Genomic DNA, 22,639 nt, shown 5'->3' on the forward strand with positions numbered 1-22,639 from the left:
GGCTTTTAGTCCTTGCACTGCTGTATGGAAACTAAAGATGGTGATGCAGAATGAAGGCCCCATGTGCCAGGTGCAAGATAAGAGCTAATCCCTGCTTTGGAAAAAAAAAAAACATCTAAATAAGTAAGGCAGATGCAGCCAAGTCCCATCCCACTTTCTGAATGCAGATCTAAGCATACAGAGAGCTTAAATGATTCCCTTACTGGCATGTCCAGAGCCTCTATTCTCCTGAGATGCTCTGATACCCCAATCAACCCCTTTCCTATGTTAAATGGATGGCTATAACCCAAAAGGATTGGCTGGGTCATGAAAACCAACTGTTCAGCCCAAGGGGAGATGTCATTGATAAAATATGAGGGTGTTGTTTTTGCAGTGGGGATCGTGCCTGAGCCGTTAATCAGGCCGTGTTAGACACGGTGCCTCAGCAGGAACAGTCTCAGCCTTGATCTTGGCCAAGAGATGGGGAAGCCAAGAGCCAGGCTGTCCTCTCATGCTTTGCCACGGGGAGCAGAAGGCACCCAACCTGCGAGCAGCCTGGACTCAGCCCTGGGTTATATTACCTGCAAATGCTCTGGTTTGCATCAGTCCTCATTTACTGCACCACCTCTGCAGAACTCCATCTGCGTGACAATTTGATGGCTTACTGCTTATTAAAGTGTCTCCACTAATTCAAAGAGGATAAATATTTTCCTTCTGCCTCCCCTCTGCAGCAGGGTGCCTGGTCTGATCCTTTCTCTGCTACCCCTGGGGTTGCCATAAGGTTGCTTCTCCCCCAGCACGTTCCCTCCACAGGGAGGGGAGTCAGACCTGTGTTTATGGAGGCAGTGTGCTGCTCTGGCTGGTGCAGCAATTTGTTGCGTTCAGAAACTATTTTAATAACCACGAATGACTAAGCACGTTGTTTGGGACTAGTGACTCCTTTTTCCGCTCTTTCTTTGATCTATTTATTTTTAGGCTCCACTGGGAGGGGAAAAGCAGTAGAGACTGAAAGCCAGAAGACAGGAGTGAGAAACCCAGGGAGCGTGGGAAGATGGGATTTACCTTTTCAAGCTGCTGCCCACCTCAGTGCTTGTGAGGCTTGGCAATCCATCAAAGACTTTCCAGGGTAGAGCAGGAGTGAGAACTGAGGTGCCTGTGGTCTTTCTCTGTTGGGAGAAGCAGGGTTGAGTCCTGCTGATGGTCTTCCAGGAAGCTAGAGCAGGATTTGAGGTGGAAGTCCCAGTTCTCACACTATGTCTTACAGTACTCCGTTGTGCTGTAGCACATGCATCTCCAACAAGGGTACAAAATTGTTTTGGGGTAGGAAACACTTTCCTGTTGTGTAGCCCTTGAAGTAGAGGGCTCTCTCACATGCATATATGACTTTAAAAACCCACATAAAATAGAAGTATACAAATAATGCATGATTTTATTTTTTTTTTCTTATCATAGAATTGGGCTTAGGTTGAAAGGGACCTCAAAGCAACAGTTTCAGTTCCACCCCCCTGCCATAGACAGGGTTGCCAATCACTGGAGCAGGTTACCCAGGGCCCCGTCCAACCCGGTCTTTAAACCCATCTTCTTCATGTCAGCATGTTCCCTCCTCTGTTGGTGCTATGCTTCCAGCACCGCCCTGCTGCCTCCTCCACATCCTTTCCGATTTCCTTCTCCCTCCTCATCCTCTCTCCTTTGCTGACGTTAGGAAGAGAGCAATACACAACTTCTGCAAGACAAACAAACAACAGGCACATCCTGGGCTGATGCAAACCTGTTGTTTGTGAGTGGAGGAGCCAGTGACGTGGGAGAACGTGAGGCACAGGTGGGGCTGTGCCCTATTCAGGCTGGTACCCGTCCCCAGCACCATGAGATGCCTCAGGGGAAAGCCATGAAGGGAATTTGGGATTCAGGAAACCTTTTGTATCATCCCTCTGGTAGACACTGGTAGTTACCCATGATGACACTGTTGTCTCTCTTAGCCACCTGGTTTGATCTTTGATGTCCCCTGCAGGCTAGGTTACACCAAATAAGCCCGTTGGCCCCTTGTATTTCCCCTTCATTGTTTGCCTTATTTCCCACTGACTATTAAAGACACTGATCTTCTATGGGACCATGTGGTTCCCTGATGATCATTTTTTTGCTGTGCAGAAGATTTGAGTTTTCACTCTGGGGCTCTGAATGTTTAACCAATACCGAGGACCTTGTAATTTGTTACCATTAGGAGGAGAATCAATGGCACAATCAGAAATTTTGTGCTACCCTGCTTATTTACAGGGCCTACATCCAGGATCCAAGCCAGGACTGCCTGTTGTGTTGGTTTTCCAGTTGGTTCCAACACACACAGCAGCACTGTGGAATTTAGGACCTCCCCAGCTCACCAAGCCTGTGGTGGTGCCCCAAGTGGGACAATGGCATATCCTAGGGCAGGCAGCAACCTGCCTGCAAAAGGTTGCATTGCTGCTCCTGGAGGAGGGATGCTCTGCAAAGTTGCAGGCTGCAAAAAGCTGCTCAAGTCAGTCATTGTTCCTTAACTCAGCACGTTGTGGGCAGGCTTAAAGCACTTAGTGAGGATTTCCCTTCCCCTGCAGGTAATGCCTGCGTAAGCTTTTATTTTACCCAGCTCTTCACAAGCCTTAGTGGCTCATCTGCAGGATTTCTCTGAGCTTTCTCTGCCGCCCTTCTGCAGCTGCCATCACAAAGCCACCTGCGCCGGGCTGGCCTGCAGGGTGACATGGTGTGTCCTCCTGAGTGACCTGTCTGTCCCTGCTGCACTCTGCCACCGCAGCACTCAGATTTGGGTTCCCACACAGCTTTCGTGGCACTTGGAGGCCCTTTTTGTAATCCTGTGCCACTGACCATGGTCGGGTCCTCCTGGCCTCATCGTGGCATCCCTACTGCCCACCCTAGAGCAGCCACACACCCTGCATTGTGCCACCCATACCATGAGCTCTGCTCAGTGCCCACAGGCACTATCACTTTTCCATCCACCCAAGGGCACAAATGGCACTGTTTGCCCCACCTCACCCCATGATTTCCTGCCACGTCTGTGGGAATAAAGTACCATAGTCCCTGTGGGTGTCGCTGGGGCAACCAGCTGGCTGCCCCCACCGGGCTGCTCCTCATTCCAGGAGGCACGAGAAGAGCAGTGAGGCCGGTCCCTTCTGCAAGAAGCACATTCGGGGCGCTGCCCATTCCCTAAGTTCCCCCCCCACCCCCCCTTTTCATTCCCCAGCTCCAGCGGCGAGGAAGAGGCAGTGCTGAGCCGGATATGCTGCGGCTCCCGCAGCCCTCCCTGTAGTGTCCCCGCCGCTCCTCCCGATGCCTTCCGAGGAGACGGATGGACGGACGGACGGGCAGCGAGAGGTGCACCGCTTTCCTAATCGCACGGCTAAGGAGGGGGGCGAGGGAGGGGGAGGCAGCCTCTTCCCACCCCCTTCCCCATCCCCTGTCCTCATCCCCTTCCTCCTCCTCCTCCTCTTCCTCCTCCTCTCCGGCCACGATATTCTCCAAAAGGGAAGGGGGAGCTGCCGGCAGGTGGAAGGGATGGGGGAATGCAGCCCCGGCAGGAATCCCGCAGGGGGGAGGGCTCGGCGAAATAATAACAATAATAATGATAATGACAACAATGATAACAAAACCACGCCGGGAGCGAGTGGGGGGGAGCGGGGAGGACGCGGCGCTGTGCCGCACTGAGCCGCCTCCCGCACTGCCCGGCACAGCCCGACCGCGGCCCCCACGCTCCCCATCCCGGGATGGGACGGACGGCACAAGGCCCGGACAGACCGACAGCCAGAGGGACAGCAGGAGGGACGGACGGACGGAGGACTGCGGGCGGGGGCAGCGCGGCGGTCTGGCAACTCTCCCCGCAGCGCTCCCCCTCCACCCCGCCCCGCTCTTCCCAAGTGCTTTTTGCGCTTTGATTTGTTGCTTTCTCCTCGCGTCGCCCCGTGATCCCCCCGCCTCGCCCCGCTATCCCCACCCGAGATGCGGCTCCGTGCCCCCCTGCGCTGCCCTCCCCTTCCTCCGATCCCCCCCTCCCTCCCTCCGCTGCCCTCTCCCCCGCTCCTCTCCCCGCTCTCTCCTCCGCCTCCCGTTCCCTCAATCTCTCTCCTGCCTCCCCCCCACCTCTCCCCTTTCTTTTTCCCCCCTTTCTCATCTCCCCTCCCTCCATCCCCATTTCTCACTTCGCCAGGGCAGAGCGCGGTGACGCCGCCGCCGCCGCCGCCACCACGGAGAGGACGCAGGACCCTCCCTTGGGCCCCCCGTGCCCTTTCGACGGGGCGGCCTGGGCCCCCCGGCCACCCCCGGGCCCCCAGCAGGGCTGCTTCGCATGCATCGCCAAGCCCCCGGCCCTCCGGCACGCCTCGCCCGTCCTCTCGCCCTCCTCTGCCGCGCAGCTGATGGAAAGCAAGGGCTGCAAAGGGGACAGCCTGCGGCCGGCGGGCCCGTGCAAGCACTCGGTGGAGAAGAAGACCATGACCAACCCCACCACCGTCATCGAGATCTACCCCGACACCAGCGAGGTGAACGACTACTATCTCTGGTCCATCTTCAACTTCGTATACCTCAACTTCTGCTGCCTCGGCTTCATAGCTTTGGCCTATTCGCTGAAAGTGAGTGCTGAGCGCCAGGGGGAGCGCTTTGGGGCCGGGGGTAACACATCCGTGGCACCTCAGCGGGAGGTTGCACCATCAGCTGTGGGGATGGGGATGGAGACGGGGAGGTGGCGACGTGGTTTGGAGCTGGGGGTGTTGTTTGGTGGAGAAGGGGCACTTGGACCAAAGGCACCTTCCCAATGACACATACCACACGGCATCCTGCACTCTGGCACTCGGTCACTTCTTTGGGGCAGGCAGGGACCTGGTAGGATGAGATGCAGCAGCACTGCGCCATGGGGCAGGAGCCGTAGGTGCCATCGGGCAGCACTACTGGTCAGGTCGCAGTGGGAAGAGGTTGCCAGCACAGGGTAATGCTGCCTCTTTTCTTCTTGTCCTATGTCCCACTAAAATCCCCAAAAGATGAAAGCTGTGAGGGGAGCAGCCCAGCTGGGATGTGAGATTCAGCACTGGAGCACCCAGGAGCATCTCAGGAGCTGCCGCAGGAAAGGGCCCCGGTCTGCCCTTCCCTTCCTAAAGATGAGCCATACACACCCACAGAGAGCCCACGGCTGCGGGGCAGCCCCTTGTGGGTCACGCTCTGGGTACAGGCAGCCAGCTGACATGCATTGACAGCAGCATTTAGCAGGAGGCCGGCACGCAGCCCAGCTTCGTCATAGAAGCAGATCAATGAACCCCAGGCAGCACCAGACAGGGAGTACTGGGCAGCCCTGAGCTCAGCTTGCACTAACCCCCTCCCTCAGTTTCCCTTCTCTGAGGTTGGGGTTGTTCCTGTTCAGGAAAGACAGAGTTAAGGTTTCGCATCTTCAGGGCACCACGTAGCTACACCAGGTCTCCCTGCGGTCCCTGTGCTGCAAGCAGCAGTGGGGTCGAGACCTGCCTGAGCCATCCTGTGAACCAGGAGGTAGGAGAGATCCCCTGGAGGTCTGTGATAGCCGTGGCTCCTTGCCTGAGGGGAACACACAGCCCTCAGAAACAAATTAGAGTGTGGTGGATGCTGCCCAAGGCTGGGCTGGGTGCTGGGACAGGAGAGGGACAGAACGGGGTCACTGCGGCAGTAGTGGCAGTAGGTCTGGGCTGAGAGGAGCATTGGGATGCTTTGTGCCCTGAGCCCACAGGTGTCTCTGCAGGCACCCCAGCATGTGGTAGCACTTTCAGCAGCTTCAGCATGCTCTGATAGCAGGTGCACATCTCAGTACTGAGCTGGTGTGGGGCCTCAGGGTGCCTGTGCTGCTGCCTGGGACCTGCCTGGGGTCCTTCAAAAAGATGCCAAAGAAGCTCACCAAGGTATTTAAGCTCTTACACAAAGAGATATATGAAGTCAGGTGGAGCGAAAGCAATGCTATCCCAGCCAGGTGCTCCACATGACCCATCAGGAGCTCTGGGTGATACCATGCTGCACACCTCTCTGTTTCTCCTATAGTGGGACAGGTGCTTGGCAGCCGTGGTTCTCAGATTATATCCCTTGGGGCTGTTTCTGCACCTCAAGGTCAGTGCAGTGGAGCAGGAGTGTTGTGCCAACTCAGAGCTGTGTGCACTGGGCTGGGGCAGAGATGAGCGGCAGCACCGAGGGAGATGGAGCTCTTGGATCACCTCCCTGCAGGCCCAGGGCCACACCAGCACTCTGGGTTCCTTCCCTTTGATCAGAAGGCACTGCTGCAGCTCTCCTGTGTCGTGGCTCTGTGGGCTGCCCCCCTTCCCAGCTCCCAGCAGTAATGAATGGTGCATTAGAGCACAGTGTCAGGAGCTCCTGCTCTGGAGTTCTATCTCTAGAGAGCACCGAGGGAAGCCAACAGCTCTCTGGGCACCAATTAGGCAACGAGGCAGGAGCTGGGATAAGCTTCACTGCTGGAGCTGTGCTTGGACTGCATAGACTTCAAGGCAGCAAGGCTCTCCAGTGGCATTTGGAGCCCATCCGGCAGCCCGTGTGGCTGCTCTCAGAGCTTTGCAGCCAGCAAGGCATGAGACACATGGGTGATACGATGGCTGGATTTGCTCCCGGCTGATCTGTGGAGCAAATAAACCCCAGGATTCGCTCCAGAGCAAAAAGCTCCTTACGTGCAGGGAAGCAGAGCGCTGTGTGGGAAATGGGTTTACAGCCAAACCAGCCTCTTCCCAAAGCGTGCCTCCACCAGCTGCAGGCTGAATACTGAGCGCAGGCTGCCTTCAGCATGGCCTCATTAGAGTCGTTATCAACAAACCATTTGTCTCCTTGGGAAAGCTGACACAGCACTGGTACCCACCCGCAAACGCCTGCTCCTGAGTGAGAGCTGAGCCTGAAAGCTGAGATGGGAGGTGGGAAAGGAATGGGAAGTGTGGGGATGGAACGAGGAGATGGCACGTAGAATTGGTGGAAGAGGAATGGAGGAAGGTGAATGAGTGATGGGGCTGAAGGAGGGGAAGGGAGTTTATTTGAATGGGGTGGATCTTCAGCACAGCCCTCGTGCAGTGCTTTGGGGAAACTCCTCACTCAGCAGATGTGGGATAACCACCCTCACCTATGAGCTATCTCCATGGGAAGGAGAGCCAGGATCCCAGGATAACTTCAGGCAAGGTGGGGAGGATCAAAGTGAAGATGATAAGAAAATTGTGTGGGACTGAGACAGCACCTGATCTGGGGTCAGGGTGTTCACATGGCCCTGGGGACCTGTCCTCACTTTGGGAAGGAAGGAGACAGCTTCCAGGCCCAGACCACAAGCAGTCTGGAGCAGGAAACACCTTTTCATTATGCTTGTGTGCCGCAGGGACTCCATCACTCACCTGGAACTCACAGACAATGTAAATGATAGTGGCCAATATGGGATATTTGCATAAGGATGACAGCTGAAGTCATAAGGTGTGTGGGAAAATAATAAGGGAGGAGAGGAAAGGACCACACCAAAGGGCTTGGTGAGAATGAGAGATGCACACAACCAAGGAGGCTGGGGGCAAAGCTAAGGGCAAGAGAAAAGACATGGGCTGCAGGTGATGGAGAACATGGGGAGAGCACCACTTCCTGTGGGGTCTGCAGGAGCTGGTGGATGGGAAAAGGAGACACCAGGGGCCCATCAGGAGGGGGAAGGAGCCCAAAGCAAGGTTAAACTGGGGGCATTGCCAGGAAGGGAAGGGAAAGGGAAATGGAGGGGCCAGGGAGAAGGTAAGACGTTGAGAGATGGTGTGTGGCATGGGAAAGAATGAAAGGTGGGAGCACGAGGAGCGAGATGGGAGAGAGTCCCAGGGAAGGGAGGAGCAGACGGTGAGATGGCAGGGAGATCTCAGGGCAGGAGGACCTGGTCCCACTAGGGCACAGCAAGCAGAAGGGTGCAGAGCCCAGAGCACCAGCCTCACTGGTCTGCAGGGGTCGGGATCCTCATCATGATGAAGTCATCATTCCTGGAGGTGTTCAAGAGCTGTGTGGATGTAGCACTGAGGGATGTGGCTCAGTGGGCATGGTGGGGATAGGTTGAGGGTTGGACTTGGTGATCTCAATGGTCTTTTCCAACCTTAATCATTCTGTGATTCTATGAAGAGGAGGATGCCCTGGGGCTGCCCTTCACCTCAAGGTGCCCACTCCAGCAAACTGGAGCTTCGCATCTCTCCAGGCTTTTGGGAGGATGCAAAACCCACAGAACCATTCCTGAGGTGAGCCATCCTGGGCAGAGAGCTACCACAAAGGGCAGCAGGATTGCCACCTTCGCTAAGGTCATCTCCCATCCAGGCAGGCCACCAAGCCAAGCACAGTATGTGATGGCCAACAACATGATATTGAGCTGGGACTCCCCTGGCATCCACTCAGTGCCAAGACATAGAGAAAAGTCTTCTGCCACTGCCTGCCTGCTGTGCAGGTCCTTGTGCATTCGGCTGGCCCCACTGCCGCTGGCTGTGCTCAGAGCCTTGCAGGAAGGGCAGCACATTGGTGTGGAGCTGCACGGCCCAGAAGGACAGAGGGGTCCAGCAGCCTGTCCCTGTACCGGGCAAGTGGCATCAAGCTTCCAGGAGAGCACTGCAGGAGGAAGAGAGAAAAAAAAAAGTGGCTGAGACGTGGGCTGAATGCGGCACAGGATGTTTGCAGAAAGCTCCTGGTCGATAAGAAGCTTTTTATGTTTCTAGGAGGACTCTGAGGCTGCTGCAGGATTTCACAGCCTGCCACCGACACCTAGCGTTCAGCCAGCAGCACCTTGCTCGTGATAGCAAGCACGGGGGGGTGGGAGGGGGAAAGAGAGGGGGAGCGGGAGCGCAGCCCCAGAGCCCTGTGGCACTGAGCGAGCAGCACCGCACACGCTGCGCCATCCCAAGGGTGCTGCCAACACGATGTGGGAAACCGGGCAGAATTCTTTGGTGCCACGTCTTCTGTGCTCCGGGAGCTGAGTGCCATCTGCGAGAGGTCTGGCGGCGGGGATGTGGCCGTGCTGGAAAGGAATGGAGCGCATTCCAGGGGTGAGCATCGCCATCCCTGCCTGGTGATGCCACCTGTTGCCTGGCGATGCCATCCAGGGCTTGGTGAGGCCATCTATCATCCAGCGATGCCTTCCGCTGCCCGGCAGTGCCACCTGCTGCCTGCTCATGTCATCGCTACTCCTGGCAGCCTGGAGGAGGTGGGGACGAGCAGGTGACACGGACGCGGGAAGCCCATGGTTGTCCTAGGCTGTAGGATAACAAGCACAGCACCCGTGCTGTAAGGTTCAGAGTATGGTTACGGTTGAAAGGGACCCTTAAAAGTCATCTGGTCTAACTCCCCTGCAGTGAACGGGGAAACCTACAGCTCCATCAGGCGCTCAGAGCCCTGTCCAGCCTGACCTTGAATGATTCTAAGGATGAGGCATTGCACCTCTTGGGCAACCTGTTCCAAGCTGGGAAGTGCCCTATGGTGCCTTGCTCCAGCTGGTGCAAACCCCAGAGCTGCCAGGATGTCATGGCCTGATGGGAGGGTCCATCAGCACCCAGATCTCTCTCATTATTATTTTTATTACATCATTTTATTACACAGTATCACAGTACATCTCCCAATTAATTTTGTTTTTCTGCCTCAGGTCCGGGATAAGAAACTCCTCAATGACTTAAATGGCGCAGTGGAAGATGCCAAGACAGCCCGGCTTTTTAACATCACCAGCTCAGCCCTTGCCACCTTCTGCATCATCCTCATCTTCATCTTCCTGCGGTACCCCCTCACTGATTACTAGCAGGAGGCCAACAGCAGCGCCGCCGCCAAGATGCCTCTATGCCAGAAGTGTCTGCAGTTGTTTCCTGTAGCAAGGACACAAGAGTAAAACAACTCCACCGTGATGGCAAAAAAAAATATATATAATAATAATAATTAAAAAAAAAAGTAAATACAGAAATAAAAAATAAATGAGTTTATCAGCCCAGACAAGCGTACTCTTCCTGCTCCTAAACAGTATGTGGGCTGCTGTAGGAAAGGTTTTCACTTTTGCAATTATACAGGAAGGAAAAGAGACCAGGAAGATCTTACTTCATGGCAAATGGAGCTGCGTAATGTGAGTGTGCAAAGCTGAGAGCTAAATGTGTGGCCAGATGCATGGCCATAGAGGCCTTTGGGCTACAAGACAGGGCTGGGAGGAAGGCGGCATGCCCAAGGTCAATGGGATGGCCAAGGCTCAGAGCATATCAGATGCTTTCAAACCGCCCACTGCCCCACAACGTTCTGTTGTTTTCCTTCTGTGATGCAGTTCTACTGAATTTAATTCATGGGTTGAGATAACCATCCCGGAGGGCTGAGTGTTAGGCTGTTGGTGTTAGAGAGCCCCAATGCCTCCAGATCAACCCCAGTGCATTAAAGGGCAAATTTCTCCTTGGGATCACCCAGCAGTGTTGAGGACAAAGGCATCTCCTGGAGAACTCCATGTGCTCTGTGAACCAAGTGCTACTGTGTTTCTGTAACACGGTCAATAAAGATACCTCTGATATCTGCTGCTGCTGGGTCAATTATCGTAGCATCATCGAATCATTAAAGGCTGGAAAAGACCTCTAAGATTACCAAGTCCACCCACAACCCATCCCCACCATGCCCACTGGCCACGTCCCTCAGTGCCACTGTTCTTGAACACCCCTAGGGATGGTGACCCCTGTTCCTCAGGTTGGTCTCCCCTCTTTTTGCACAAAGACTGAAAGGATGGACAACGCTGCATGCTAGGGAAGGGACAGGATGAATCACCCACATTCAATGTGCTGCTTAAAAAAACACCTTGTATCTCTTGAGTTTTTAGGATGAGAGAGCTGAGGGGAAGCTACATATCCCTGAGCCCTTGAGATATGCCAGTCTTCAGGGATGGCTGAAGAGACAGGGCAAAGAAGCAGAGAGTCGCAGCTCACGGGCAGGAGGCAATGCCTGTGTCCCCGGCGGCTGCTTAAGGGAGTGTCAGGCAGGGATGAGGGATGCAGGAGGACGTGTGCCAGGTTGGAGAGCCAGGACTGCGCTGACCCCTGCAATGCTCAATCACCGTCAGGCAGAGCCAAGACGGCCAGGAGGCAGGCTCCCCCCGCCGGTGGTACAAGAATGAAGAGCTGTAGTCTGAACCTTTGGTCCCCCAGGCTGCGTGAAACGTCAGCTCTGTGCCATCAGCCCCAGGTCATAGCGTGAACAAATGGTCAGGCCTGGGATAAAATACAGCTCCCTCACCTCTTATCTAAGTGCATATTCTGCAGCTGTCCCATCCTTTTCAGGTGTAAAACGAGCTCCTCAGCACACAGCAATGCCTGCTCTGTTTCTCTTCTCTTCACTGAGACTTTTTCAGCCTCGTACACCGGGAGGAGGCAACAGCATACATTCCAGAGGAGAAGTGTGGGACGAGGTGATGCAGCATGTCAGCAGCAGGACAGTGCCCTCAGGGACACCAGCGCTGCCCAGAGCTCCTCTGGGCTTCACCTGTGGGCAAAGAGATGGGCTTTTGCCTTGACCTCTTAAAGTCCAACAAGGTGAAGGGCAGAGTCCTTGAGCTTTAACCTGGTGATTGTCTCACAGGTGGTTTTGTATGTGGAGAGCCCTGGTTTGGCATGCAGGAGCAGGGTTGCTGAGATAAAGCCAGAGCTGAAACAAAGCTGGATGCAACCCAGAGCCATCCCCCCTGCCTCTAACGAGTGTGACAAATGAGTGCCATCATCTCTTCCCCCACGGGCCGCCCCAGTCAAGGGAGGGCGGTTGCTGCTGTAATGAACCAGGGGAATATTGCACTGACGCTGCAGCATTTTTCATGCATCACCTGCCAGGGATGGACAGGCTGGGCTATTATTAGCACCACCATGCTTGTTATTTGCTGCCAGGAACACCCACGTTGGGTGAGGCATCTCCGTGTGAACGCCGCAGCAGGGCCGAGGTGCACCAAAACCTGCAGACGGATCGAGCACTCCTCCTTTGTTTCAGCTCAGAGGGAACACGGGAATGAAAAGCAGTTTTTTCAGTGGTGCAGGAACATTCTGGAGAGGGAGAGCTTGCCAAGGCTGCCACCAGCACGGCAGAAGGAAGGATCTGGGGCTGCTGCTCTGCCTTTTCACTTCTGCCGCTCGCAGCTCTGCTGGGCTCACTCCAGCTCACACCTTTTCTTGGCTGTGAAGATGCAGCCTCTGTTGCATTCAGCAGCGGGAGAAACAACTGAACAGAGGGGTGGGAGAGAGGAACCATCAGATGCCTGAAAAGCCTTTCAAATTCAGGAAGGAAGGACGGTTACATTGCCATGTGATGATTTCACTGCACCCCCCAGCAGCACATCAGGAGACCAAGAGGTGGCTCTGGGCACTGTCCTGAAGTCTCTCTATGGGACCTCACAGGGAGAATGGTGCCCTCGTGTGTGAGCAAATGCCACACACTTACGCAAGCCCGGGGCTCAGCGCTGCCACCTCCGCATAAAGGCTGCCGAGCCAGTTTGCAGGCAAATCCCAGCTGGGTTGAACTGGTTTGGATTTCCTCCCAGCGGCAACCGTGACCCCGTGGCTCTTCTACGTCAATGAGTTGACTGCAAGAAATAGGGCAGAAGGGAGAGCAGTGCTGGCACCCAGTTTGGGTAATGACGTTCAGCATTCTCAGCTTCCCACAGGGGTGAGCGAGCAGCCCCTATTTCGCACGAGGCAGTGCTGGAGCCCCGACACCCAAAGTCCTCGTGTGTTCCCTCCAGTGCTGCTCCACTGGGCTTTGTGAGCTGGAGCTGCCCCTTTGCTCAGTGCCACCAGGTCCCGGTTCAGGGTTAGGGTGCAGCTCTGCAGATGCAGGGGAGCAGTGGGGTGCTGGTGGGGCTGCCTGCTGCTCCAGGCAGGATGGATGCTGCACAGTGGGCCCCACAGTGCCCAGCTCGCCATGAGGGGAAGGGTAGGAGGCACAGATGGCAGCAGATGCTCTCATCACTGAAACCGATTTCAGCAGCATAGAAAACAAAACAAAAAACCCTAGCAACTGATGAACAGCTGAACAAAACTCTGCACAGGGGTAGGGAGAAAGAGTCCCGTGCTGAGAGCCCTCAGCCCCGTGCAGAGCTGTCCTCACAGAGCCTCCAGCATCCTGCAGTATGATCGCTCCGTGCCCAGTACAAAGGTCCTGCTCCTCCCATCCCCTGACTTTGACTCATGCTCCATGCAGAGGGATTTTATTCAGTATGTTTTGCTGTTGTTTCCCCTTTATTCCTCAGGCAGAGCTGCAGAGCTATGGCTGCAGCACACAGCCGATAAATGGCACTGTGCACATCTCCAGCTTCACACTGCCCCACGGCGCTGTCTGCCTCCAGCAGCCGAGCACAGGTTGATACTGAAAGCAGTTCTTTGGGTGTTTGAAACAACAGTGGGGCTGAGGAAAAGCCTCTCCTTCTTGGTGGACTCATTGCTTTGGCAGAAATCTGCTTAGTTTGAGTTTTGCGCTTGGCCTGAGATGGCAATTACAGGTCTTGGAATACATTTGAGTAAAAATTACGATGTGTGCAAGCATACTTTGCATTCAAAACACATTGCTGAGATGCAACCAATCTTCGGGTGTGCCTGGAATATGAGAAAAAGAGAAAAAAAAAAACAAAACAAAACAAAACCAGAATGAGGCAAATGGGGCAAATTGTCCTTCAAGCGCTTTTAATCCGAAGCAGAGCACCTCCCTCCAGCAAGGAGCGAGCGGCCACAGCATCGCTGCTCGGCACACAGTGGGGGGGACCCGGCTCCGTCAATGACAACGACCGCACATCTGGTGCCCGGCAGCGCGGCGCTGCTTTGTTCTGCCACCGCGGCATCATCCCGGCCTTCCCCCATCACCTCCCCCGCTAACACCGGGTGCTGCCGGGCCCCTGGGGGCGTACGGGACACCGAGCCCTTCTGTCCACCTCCCCCCCCCTCCCGTTTGCCACCGTGGGAGATGCTCCGTGGGTCGGATCTGACCCCGGGCCGAGACAGCGGTGTGCCAGAGCCGGGTTTGGAGAGAAGCTGCCGAAACGCCTTCCCTTCTAGCACGGCGGATCGACCCCGATGTGCAGGGGTTTCCTGCACCGATCCGCTTCGCACTGATTCTTGCAGCAGGAGAACCGAGGCTCGGGGCCAACAAACCAGCCTCGGTGCTCTCCGAGACCCCGCGCACCTGGAGAGAAGAGAGCTAATTCCGAACACCCGGCATCCGCACGGGTGGCGGGGAGGACGGCTCCCTCGAGTTGACAAGCGCCAACAAAAGCCTAAAGCTCCTAAACGCTAATCCGCCGCTAAAGCCGGAGCCGCGGCAAGGACAGAACGGCGCAGCGGGGCGCGCCAGGTGGGCCAGGTGGGTCACGTGACTCACTCAGCCCCGCGGGCAGCAGCGCCCTCTGCCCGAGCCGCGGCTCCGCGCCGCTCCGCGCCCGCGGGGTGACGTCACCCTGCTCTGCGCCTCCCGCGCTGATTGGCTGCGGGTGACGTCAACGCTGTCTTTTTTTTTTTTTTTTTTTTTTTTTTTAATCCCTCTTCCCCCCCCCCCCTCCCTTCTCTCCTCCTTACCTCCCCCCCCCTCCCCGAGGTATGACCTCATCGCCGGCGCATTCCCGGCTCGCGGAGCGGCGCGGAGCAGCGCGGAGCTCGGCCGCTGCGCGGCATGCGGGCCCTGCGGAGAGGCGCGGCCGTCCGCGCCCGCCGCACCGGGTCAGTGCCGGGCCGGGCCGGGAGGGGACTGTCCTGCAGGGCAATGGGAGAGGGGCGCGGTGCGGCCGTGCGTGCGGAATGGAGCCGCGGAAGGGCTGGGGGAGGTGCTGCTCTGCCCCGTTGGAAATACCCGCACCTTGCTTTATTATCCGTAGGGCTTTGGGGTTTAAAGTGCGGGTGGGATCGTTTCGGAGCAAGCGTTAATAAAAAAACACTTGCGGGGGGTGGGTGGGCGCAGGTGGGAGCGGAGCATCCCCGGCCGCGGTGCGGGGCGGAGCGGTACCTCGGGGTTGTGCGGTGCGGGGCTGAGGGGGGTACGGGAGCCGCGGTGACAGCGCTGTGGTTTTTCGATGCCGTCGTTGCGCACCCGGCTGCGAGCGGAGCCGCGTTGAGCTGCGCGGTCCGTACGGCGCTGAGCTGCTGCGGGCTCCGGAGGCGCTGCGGGCGGTGAGCGCGTTGTGCGCCCCGCTCAATTCGTCCCCTCCGTCCTTCCCTGTACGCGCCGACCGGCCGTCATCTCCCCTGTTCTCGGACGATTCCCTGCGTGCGGAGCGCCGGTCGGTTTCCCGAGCTCGGCGATGATTTCCCTTATTGATAAATAAGTTCCTTCTCCTTCCTGCTCTGCCCCCCCACCCCGCACACGCACACCCCTTTCTCCTCCCCCAAAATTAAATTCCTGAGCAACAGCAAAAGCTGATGTCAGTGCCTCGGCTCACATCGGGAAGCTCCGCGCAGGTCGGTGAGGTGCGGGTTGATACGGGGAGGACGCGCCGCGGTGCGGGTTGCTTGCGGACGTTTGCGTTTTCTAGGCACCGTATTGCGGTGTCACCCGTGGTTTCCAGGTGGGGAGCCCAGCACTGCCCCTGGCACGAGTGACCCGCCGTGATTTGGGGCATAAAGGCACGAACTCCTTGTAGCAGCGATTGGCAACCTCAGGGAGATGCTGAGCGCTATGCCCGCAGCCCGGTGCCGTGGTAACCTTGCGGGCAGCTCCAGGAGTCCTGCGCGATGCTCACCGCATTGTCTGCACCCGCGCTGTGCTGCGCAGGACTCGGGCACGGCTGCAGCTTTGTGTTGGAAGGGCCGGGTGTGCGGTGCTCGTGGGTTTGGGCTCGGCGGCGCTGCGCAGGGCTCTGCAGGAGAGGTTGGTTGGGTTCGGGGCCGGTTCCCGGATTGCCTTTGTGTTTGCTTGTGGTGATTCCCAAAGCAAAATGAGCTCTGCGCCAAGAAAACTCTCATACCTATAGCTGGCTGCATTTAGGGCTTCTTGCTAAGATACCTCCAAGGGCTCTGCAGATGTATTCTCGCCAGTTCTGATGCACGCAGCAGTGCTTCACCCCAACAGGCTTTGAACTCCCCGTGGGTTGTTGTCCTTTCCTTGATGCAGGTAAGGGGCTGGGGGGGGACCTGGAGCTAGCGTTGCAAGGTGGCCGAGCCCTGTAGGAGCGCTCACTGCATGGAGATATGGCAGACACCATGTTTGTGTGCTGGGTGGTTTTTCTGGGACCGGGCACCTTGCCAAGGAAGCCACCGAGGTGCTGTGTTTGGAGAGGTCGCTGCCTAAAATCCAAGACAGTACAATTATTACTGTCAGAACCCCACAGAACACTGGGTACAGCTCCTCAGAGCATGCATCCTGCAGGGGTTTGGCCCTGCATACACCTCCCAAAGAACCATCCTGGAGGAGGCTGCGGCTCGGTGGGGTTCTGAAAATGGCTTCTTGCAGCACCTACTTTATCCCTTCCCCTGCTCTGTCTGCATTAATCTACATAATCAAGATGAGATATGTTAAAGGTGCCTTCCCCTTCTGTGTGGCTCTGCTGCCCTTAGGTGCGCCTGCTTACAGGATCAGAGGTTGGTCCTTGCTATGCGGTGTGATTGGAGCTGCGATCTGCAGCCTTGGCTGCATTCAGGTGCAGAGCGCATTCACGGTATCTGGGATGGGAGCAGGAAAAGGAGGTGTTCCATGTTTGGCAGCCTTGATTTATGGTCTGAGTTTGTAGGACACTGTCGTCATCCTGAAACAACACAGCAAAGCAAATCTGCTGGGGAGCGTGGTGATAAAGAAAGCAGCGTGCAGGTGCTGGCTCCTGGGAGGACAGCAGGAAAGCTGAGCTGGGACATGTAGGTGGTTCTGCCCTCTGCTATGGGTTCAGTGGCAGAGTTTAGGAGAACTGTCTGCAGAACCCCCAGGGTTGAGGGGTTCCTGCTCTCACCCCACTCTTCTCCACGCTGCCCTGCAGAGGTGCTCCACAGCCCTGCGATGCCGTCATCCCACGGGGGAACACTTGCGAGTGCTCCTCTGCATCTCGATGCCCTCTGGGTTTTAAAACCTGTTTTTCAAGCTTTCAGTTTCTCCTCTGCAGGTACACCTGTCCTGCCTGGTGCGGGGTGGGAAAGGAGGCACCTGATACGATTACATGCAGGCGTGGGGAAGGGAGGCGAGTGGCCTGGGATCACTCATGAGATAAGGGGCTAAATGAGTGCTTGCAATTTTCTCAAGCTTGCTTGCAGAAACCTGCGCATGCGTTGCAAGCAAGGTTAGAGCACAGCGAGGGAGCACAATGGCTGCAAAAATGGTGTCGGAGGCTGTTCTTAAAGTCAGGCAGAGCTCACGGTGTGATGGTAGGATGTGTGCTGTGTCTGGCTGTGAGCTGCTGGCTTTGCCTGCTCTTCTGATGGAGGTGGGATGGAATGTAGCATGTGGCTGTGTCACGTCCCTTGGGAATGATGCTCAGTGCCCTGCTGAGGGAGATGTGGCACTTAGGGATGTGGCTCAGTGGGCACGGTGGTGATGGCTCAGTGGCTGGATTTGATGATCTCAGATTGTTTTTTATAACCTTAATGGTTTTATGGTTCTATGAATTGAGCTCTGGTCACACGTGAGCACCTCGGTGACTCCATCTCCTCTTTATCAATGAAGTCATGGAAAAGCAAACAAGCTCTTATCTCTTCCAAGAACTGATCGTAGGCTTCCTACCCCAACCCTTGGGTCGGTGCCATCCGTAAGGCTCCTTTTGTTCTCAAACCTCTCTGCTTTGAGCAGGAAGAGGAGAAGCCCCTACTGTAGGGTAAAGCAGAGCAGAGCTGTACTGGGTCCCTGCCCCATAGCTGTGCTATTTGATTCATCCTTTGAGAGACCTTACTAGACCAGGGAACCTGGGCGGGTGTGCAGCGGGTGGTCCTTTGTTTTGCATACAGATTCTGTGTGTTATAGTGCTGCTCAGGACCTCCAGTTTTCAGAAGTCAAGTGTGGTGCCTGGAGAGGCATCTGATGCTCCTGAAGATAGGTGCAATTGGGATTGGAGGAGGTGCCAGTCTGCACTATACAAGGGTGAAATAAGCAATGCCCTTTGCTCTAGGGTTAGAAACCTTTCCTTGATTCCATCTTTTCTTCCCATTCTTCTTATGCCTATTTCCCTGTTTGTTGTGCATGGAAAGTCCAACTCAACATCTGTGCGTGACTTGTCTGCCTTTGTTGTACCTTATTTATTTATTTTTTTAAATCAAACCTTCAGGTTTCTTGGGGGCAGAGATGTTGTGTTCATGCTTTTCTCTGGAGGGTCTTGGCATACACTCTTGCAGTTGGCAGAGGGGTGAGTTCTGGGGAGCCCCATTTCTGAGCCTGCTTACAACTGGGAATGAGTCTTTTGGTGACCGGAACAAGGCAACCTGATCTGTTGTTGGAGTTGGCCCTGTGTTGGGAGAGTGGTTGGCCAGGTGAGCTGCTGAGGTCCCTTCCAACCTAAATTATACTATTACTCTTCCATACCTGCCTGCCATCCTGATTTTTCCCAGACTTTTGTAAAATTGGAGTGGGTTTTGGTGCTGACAGCTCCTGCTGCTGTCCCTGGAGGAAAGCTGGGAAAGTGATCCTGTGGGACTGAGATGTGATGCTTGGAATTGTTCTGTGGGGTGGCAGAGGGACAAACTGCCTCTGCACACTGGATGAGCTGACTGCAGGGGGGTGGGGGGGGAAGAATGCAAATCTCTGACTGGGCAAAATCTCCCTGGACATATCCTCATGTAAAGCAATTGCTTTTTACCATTAAAAATAGATCGGTGCATTCTCCGCTTGCTTGCTGAATGCTGATGCCTGTAATTCTTTGTCATCCTCGCAATCTCTTCTGCTTTGAGCTTGGCTGCCTCTTTGTCTGGCACCTGAGCAGGGTTCATTCAGCAGTAACTGATCCAGAGATAAGTGTGAGCTCTCGTGTAGTCTCGCAGGGCTGGAGGAAAGGTGAGGAGACCTGATCTGATGCCACTTAGCTGCTCGGCCTGAAACCCTAAAGGAGCACGGCTTGGTGTGTTTGTGGATGCTTAATGATCAACACCAGTGATGAGTTAGACCCTTTGATATCGAAACTGGCTAGAGGATGTGGAAGCTCTGTGTATGTCATGGTATATCGCTCACATTTGGAACAGGCTGCCCAGGGAGGCGGTGGAGTCACCATAGCTGGAAGTGTTCAAGAAAAGGGTAGATGTGGCACTGAGGGACAGATCAATGGGCATGGTGGGGATGGGCTGGTGGTTGGACTAGATGATCTCAGTTGTCTTTTCCAGGCTGAGTGATTCTATGATTCAGTGTGTGGATAGAGGAAGAGCTGCCTAAAGCTTTGATCCTCCCCCCTCAAGTCACTTCAGACTGACCTGATGAAACCACCTGGCAATGAATCATTTTAGACAGGGGAGAAGGAGAGAGTAGGGTAGAGATGCTGTTGTGGGCTTTGCCTGTCTTATGTGCTTTTCCTAGATAAAGGAAATCCTTTGAAACTCATTGTCGGTTCTTTCTTGTAGTGGCTGAGAAAAGAGGTAGAGCCCTGGCTGACATGTGCTAATTCATCCCAAGTCTGTGTGCAATCTAGCTATTGTGTGCATGAAGGAAGGTTAACAAGCCTTGAACCAGGTTCAAAAAGCCTTGAAAAGTGTAGGAAATCACCTTGATGGATATGTCATTCCATGGAAAATCAGCTCCCTTTCATTTGAGTTGAATTTTGGGTCTCCTAAGAGCCAGATTTTCAATGGGCTTAGGATGGCATCACTGGGCATTAGCCTATACTGGCTGGAAAACTGTGTTAGAATCTGTACTCCAGCTTACACTGGTTGAGATCAGAAGCTGTGTAAAAGATGCCCGAAGAAAGAAAATCCTGTTATTATTCTTCAGTGAATCTGGAAGACCTGGTGGCTGTTTTCATACAGGGACATGTGGCACAGGGCAGATGCCAGCAGGTTTGCCAGGTGCTTGCTTCACCTTCTATGCTTCCACCCTTTACCTCACCCATGGCTGTCTCAGATTTATTTCATTTGTCACTGTCCTTATGAAGTGAAATGGGGATGTTTTTATCTACCTCAAAGAACCACAGCTCAGCCCAGTGCTTTCTTTTCCTTAGCATGTAGGTATCATGGGGAAAATAATCTGCAGGTCCTGGAAACCCTTTCTTCAGGAGACAAAAACTGCACCCAGCAGGTATTTATGGTGTTTGATGTCTTAGGACAAGAGATCAGGACCAGCCCTGCTGAAGTATCTAGCTGCATATCTTTCTGATCCCTCTGTCTGAGCTTACAGCAAAAAGGCAGATGAGATGCTGAAGATCCCAAGATAAGCCCGTGGGATGGTCTTTGGGCTTGTCTAGTGGAAATGCAGCAAAGGTGAGGACATCAGGCAGTGGGAAGCAGGGAAGCATCCTTGAGACTGGGTTCTGCTTCTCCTATGCTTCATGTAGGATAAGAGCTAATAGCTTCAAGTTGCTCCAGAGAACATTCAGGTTGGATACTTGCAAAAATTTCTTCCCAGAAAGAGCAGTGAGGCATTGATTAGGCTTTTCAGTGAGGTGGTGTTCAAGTAAGGTAGATGTGACACTGAGGAAAATGGTCTAGAGTGGTCACAGGCATGGGCTGATGGTTGGACTGGATGATCTTAGCACTCTTTCCAACTTCAGTGATTCTATGTCCTCTACACCTTGTTGTGATGTGTGCCAAGCTGCTCAAAGAAGATGCTTTCAGCTCTAAGGCATGAGCCTGGCTGTCTCTCAGCTTGACAGGAGGAGGATGGAAATGAAACAGCTTTGGTATTAGAAAGCAGCATGCATGGGAGCTCCATCTGCAGCATGGGTGAAGGCAAAGATTAAATGACTGTCTGGTCATGGATAACCTTTGGTCTTGTCTTTTGAAGGGTTTAAAGGAAAGCTTGTGTTTCTACTACAGGGGAAAACCATTTAAATGATCTTAAAAGTACAAGTCTAAGAAGAGGAGTCATCTAGATTCCAGCAGTATAGCCTGCTGCTCTTCCCTGTTGACTTTTCCTGCCTAGCATCACTCCAGAAATAATTCTGGAAGGAGCCAGGTCATGACCATTACACATGATGTAGGCAGGCTGGGAGGTGATTGCATTTGCAGCTACAACCCACCAAGCATTGCTGGCACAATCCGTGTTCTGGACCACTCATGGTGGGCACAGCTGGAATGCAAGCTCCTACTTCTCAGCATCATCTTCCAGTGACGATGCCTTCCTCCGCCATCCTCTGGTGATGGAGGCTGCCTCTTCCCAAAGCCCTGTCTGCATGGAGAGTTGGGAAGGGGCTCTTTTCTTGGAAAGAAGGCACTTACCACTTGCGGGAAGCAGTGAATGGGGAAGTGAGGTGAGCATCAGTGAGGCTGTGTGAGGCTTCTCTGTCTTGGGAAAGCCTCTGTGAGTCCCAGAGGGTGAGAACAGAGCGGTGGTTGCAGAGGGACAGTACAGTGATGCTGTCTCATCTTGGGAATCACAAAATGTCTCTTCTCATCCTTCAGCTTCATCAGGGAAAGGCAGATGAGTAGCCTTTATATCTTAGTAGTGAATATGTTGAGTGATGGTTTTTAACCTCATTTTAAGGAGGAGTGGACAGAAACGTGTATTTTTCTTTGCACCTAAGCAGAGAAATCCTTTGTGCTCTATTTTAAAGGGATATCGAGCAACTGCTAAGTGATTGGCAGCACTTCCAGTATGGCTACTGTAGGCACCTATGGCTTTGTCCTAGAGCCACCATGGGGGATTATTCATGCTCCAAATTCCCCTCCCCAGACGAAAGCTTGCATCTCTCACCAAGAGATGCAATGCAGTTCACAATGCTGGGAGAAGCAGAGGGGGATCAGTAGATGGGCTGAGCTGCAAAGCAGATGGGATGGAGCAAGGAGAGGCATCCTGGAGCTTCATAATGGCCCATCTTGCCCTGTGCCGTTGGCTGGGCTGGAGGCAGTGACTCGAGCATCCTGCAGGATGTGAGCTGAAGGCACTGCGGTAGCATCGCCTCGGGCCAGAGACGCAGCCGTTGCCTGGCAGCTGAGAGTTTCCAGGGAAACCAGAGGTGCTAACTTGTTAATGAGCCACACGTCCCTGATTGCTGCCGCAAAATAATAATAATTAGTAATAGGGCCATGTTTTAGGAATCCCTCAAACAGCAGGAGCCTGCCGAGGGGAGTTTGCTAAGTGCCGAAGCACTTGAAAGAAAAGAAGGGATGTGGAAGGAGGAAGGGCAGAGAGCTTAGTGAAACTGCCACCTTTTACATCTTGATCTGTGTCTGGAGAGCTGGGAATCAGCAGGGTTCTGCCAGTGTCCTGGGTGGTAAGCCTGGGGCTGGTGGAAGTTCTTCAGGAACGCCTGCTCTCAGGGGTTACTCTGGGATGGCAAGCAGGCATTTCTCCGTGGTGGCAACCTGTGGGCATGCTCATAAATCCCCAGGCTTGTTTATGTGATGGAAATGCTTTTGGGAATGGTTTGGGTTGGAAGGAACCTTGAAGATCATTTAGTTCCAACCCCTTGCTGTGGGCTGGGACATCTCCTGCTAAACCAGGTTGCCCAAAGTCCCATCCAACCTTAAACCTACAGCTTCTCCAATGGGATCAGAGCTGCCAGTCCTTGGGATATATTTGTTTCCTTAGCTCTGTGCACAGGCACATGTGGGTGCTTCTTCCAGCACCTCTGTAGCCAGGTTTGACCCTT

At 54.5% G+C, this 22,639-nt stretch overlaps 2 protein-coding genes and 1 long non-coding RNA gene across 6 annotated transcripts in view; 2 read left to right on the forward strand and 1 right to left on the reverse strand.

The window, feature by feature from the left end:
• The first annotated feature begins 3,210 nt into the window (after positions 1 to 3,210).
• Positions 3,211 to 10,493, forward strand: IFITM10 (interferon induced transmembrane protein 10). 3 transcript variants are annotated; one of them, XM_090140596.1, is made up of 4 exons: positions 3,255 to 3,339; positions 3,696 to 3,878; positions 4,169 to 4,589; positions 9,602 to 10,493. In XM_090140596.1, exons 1-4 carry the CDS (start codon positions 3,314 to 3,316, stop codon positions 9,749 to 9,751), a joined length of 780 nt encoding a protein of 259 aa, XP_089996722.1. In that variant the 5' UTR covers positions 3,255 to 3,313; the 3' UTR covers positions 9,752 to 10,493. The 3 variants fall into 3 exon arrangements, with proteins under 3 accessions (XP_031469778.2, XP_089996722.1, XP_089996723.1); XM_090140597.1 differs by having other exon boundaries at positions 3,696 to 3,824; XM_031613918.2 differs by lacking the exon at positions 3,696 to 3,878 and having other exon boundaries at positions 3,211 to 3,339.
• LOC149917764 (uncharacterized) lies at positions 9,710 to 15,252 on the reverse strand. The gene is made up of 3 exons (XR_016466754.1): positions 14,944 to 15,252; positions 11,209 to 13,547; positions 9,710 to 9,815 (listed from the first exon to the last, which is right to left on the reverse strand). It is a non-coding gene; the product is annotated as an uncharacterized LOC149917764 (long non-coding RNA).
• The window catches only part of DUSP8 (dual specificity phosphatase 8), a 38,516-nt gene continuing 30,410 nt past the window's right edge, over positions 14,534 to 22,639 (forward strand). Inside the window, exon 1 of one of the 2 annotated variants that reach the window (XM_090140592.1) lies at positions 14,534 to 14,660. The gene's annotated coding sequence lies outside the window, so the exon portion shown is untranslated. Of the gene's footprint in view, positions 14,661 to 15,335; positions 15,396 to 22,639 lie in introns of those variants that run through there. The other variant, XM_090140593.1, reaches the window with a different exon arrangement.

This window comes from Phasianus colchicus, chromosome 5 (genome assembly GCF_987193195.1).
Source record: "Phasianus colchicus chromosome 5, bPhaCol1.hap1.1, whole genome shotgun sequence".
Classification (NCBI taxonomy): domain Eukaryota; kingdom Metazoa; phylum Chordata; class Aves; order Galliformes; family Phasianidae; genus Phasianus; species Phasianus colchicus.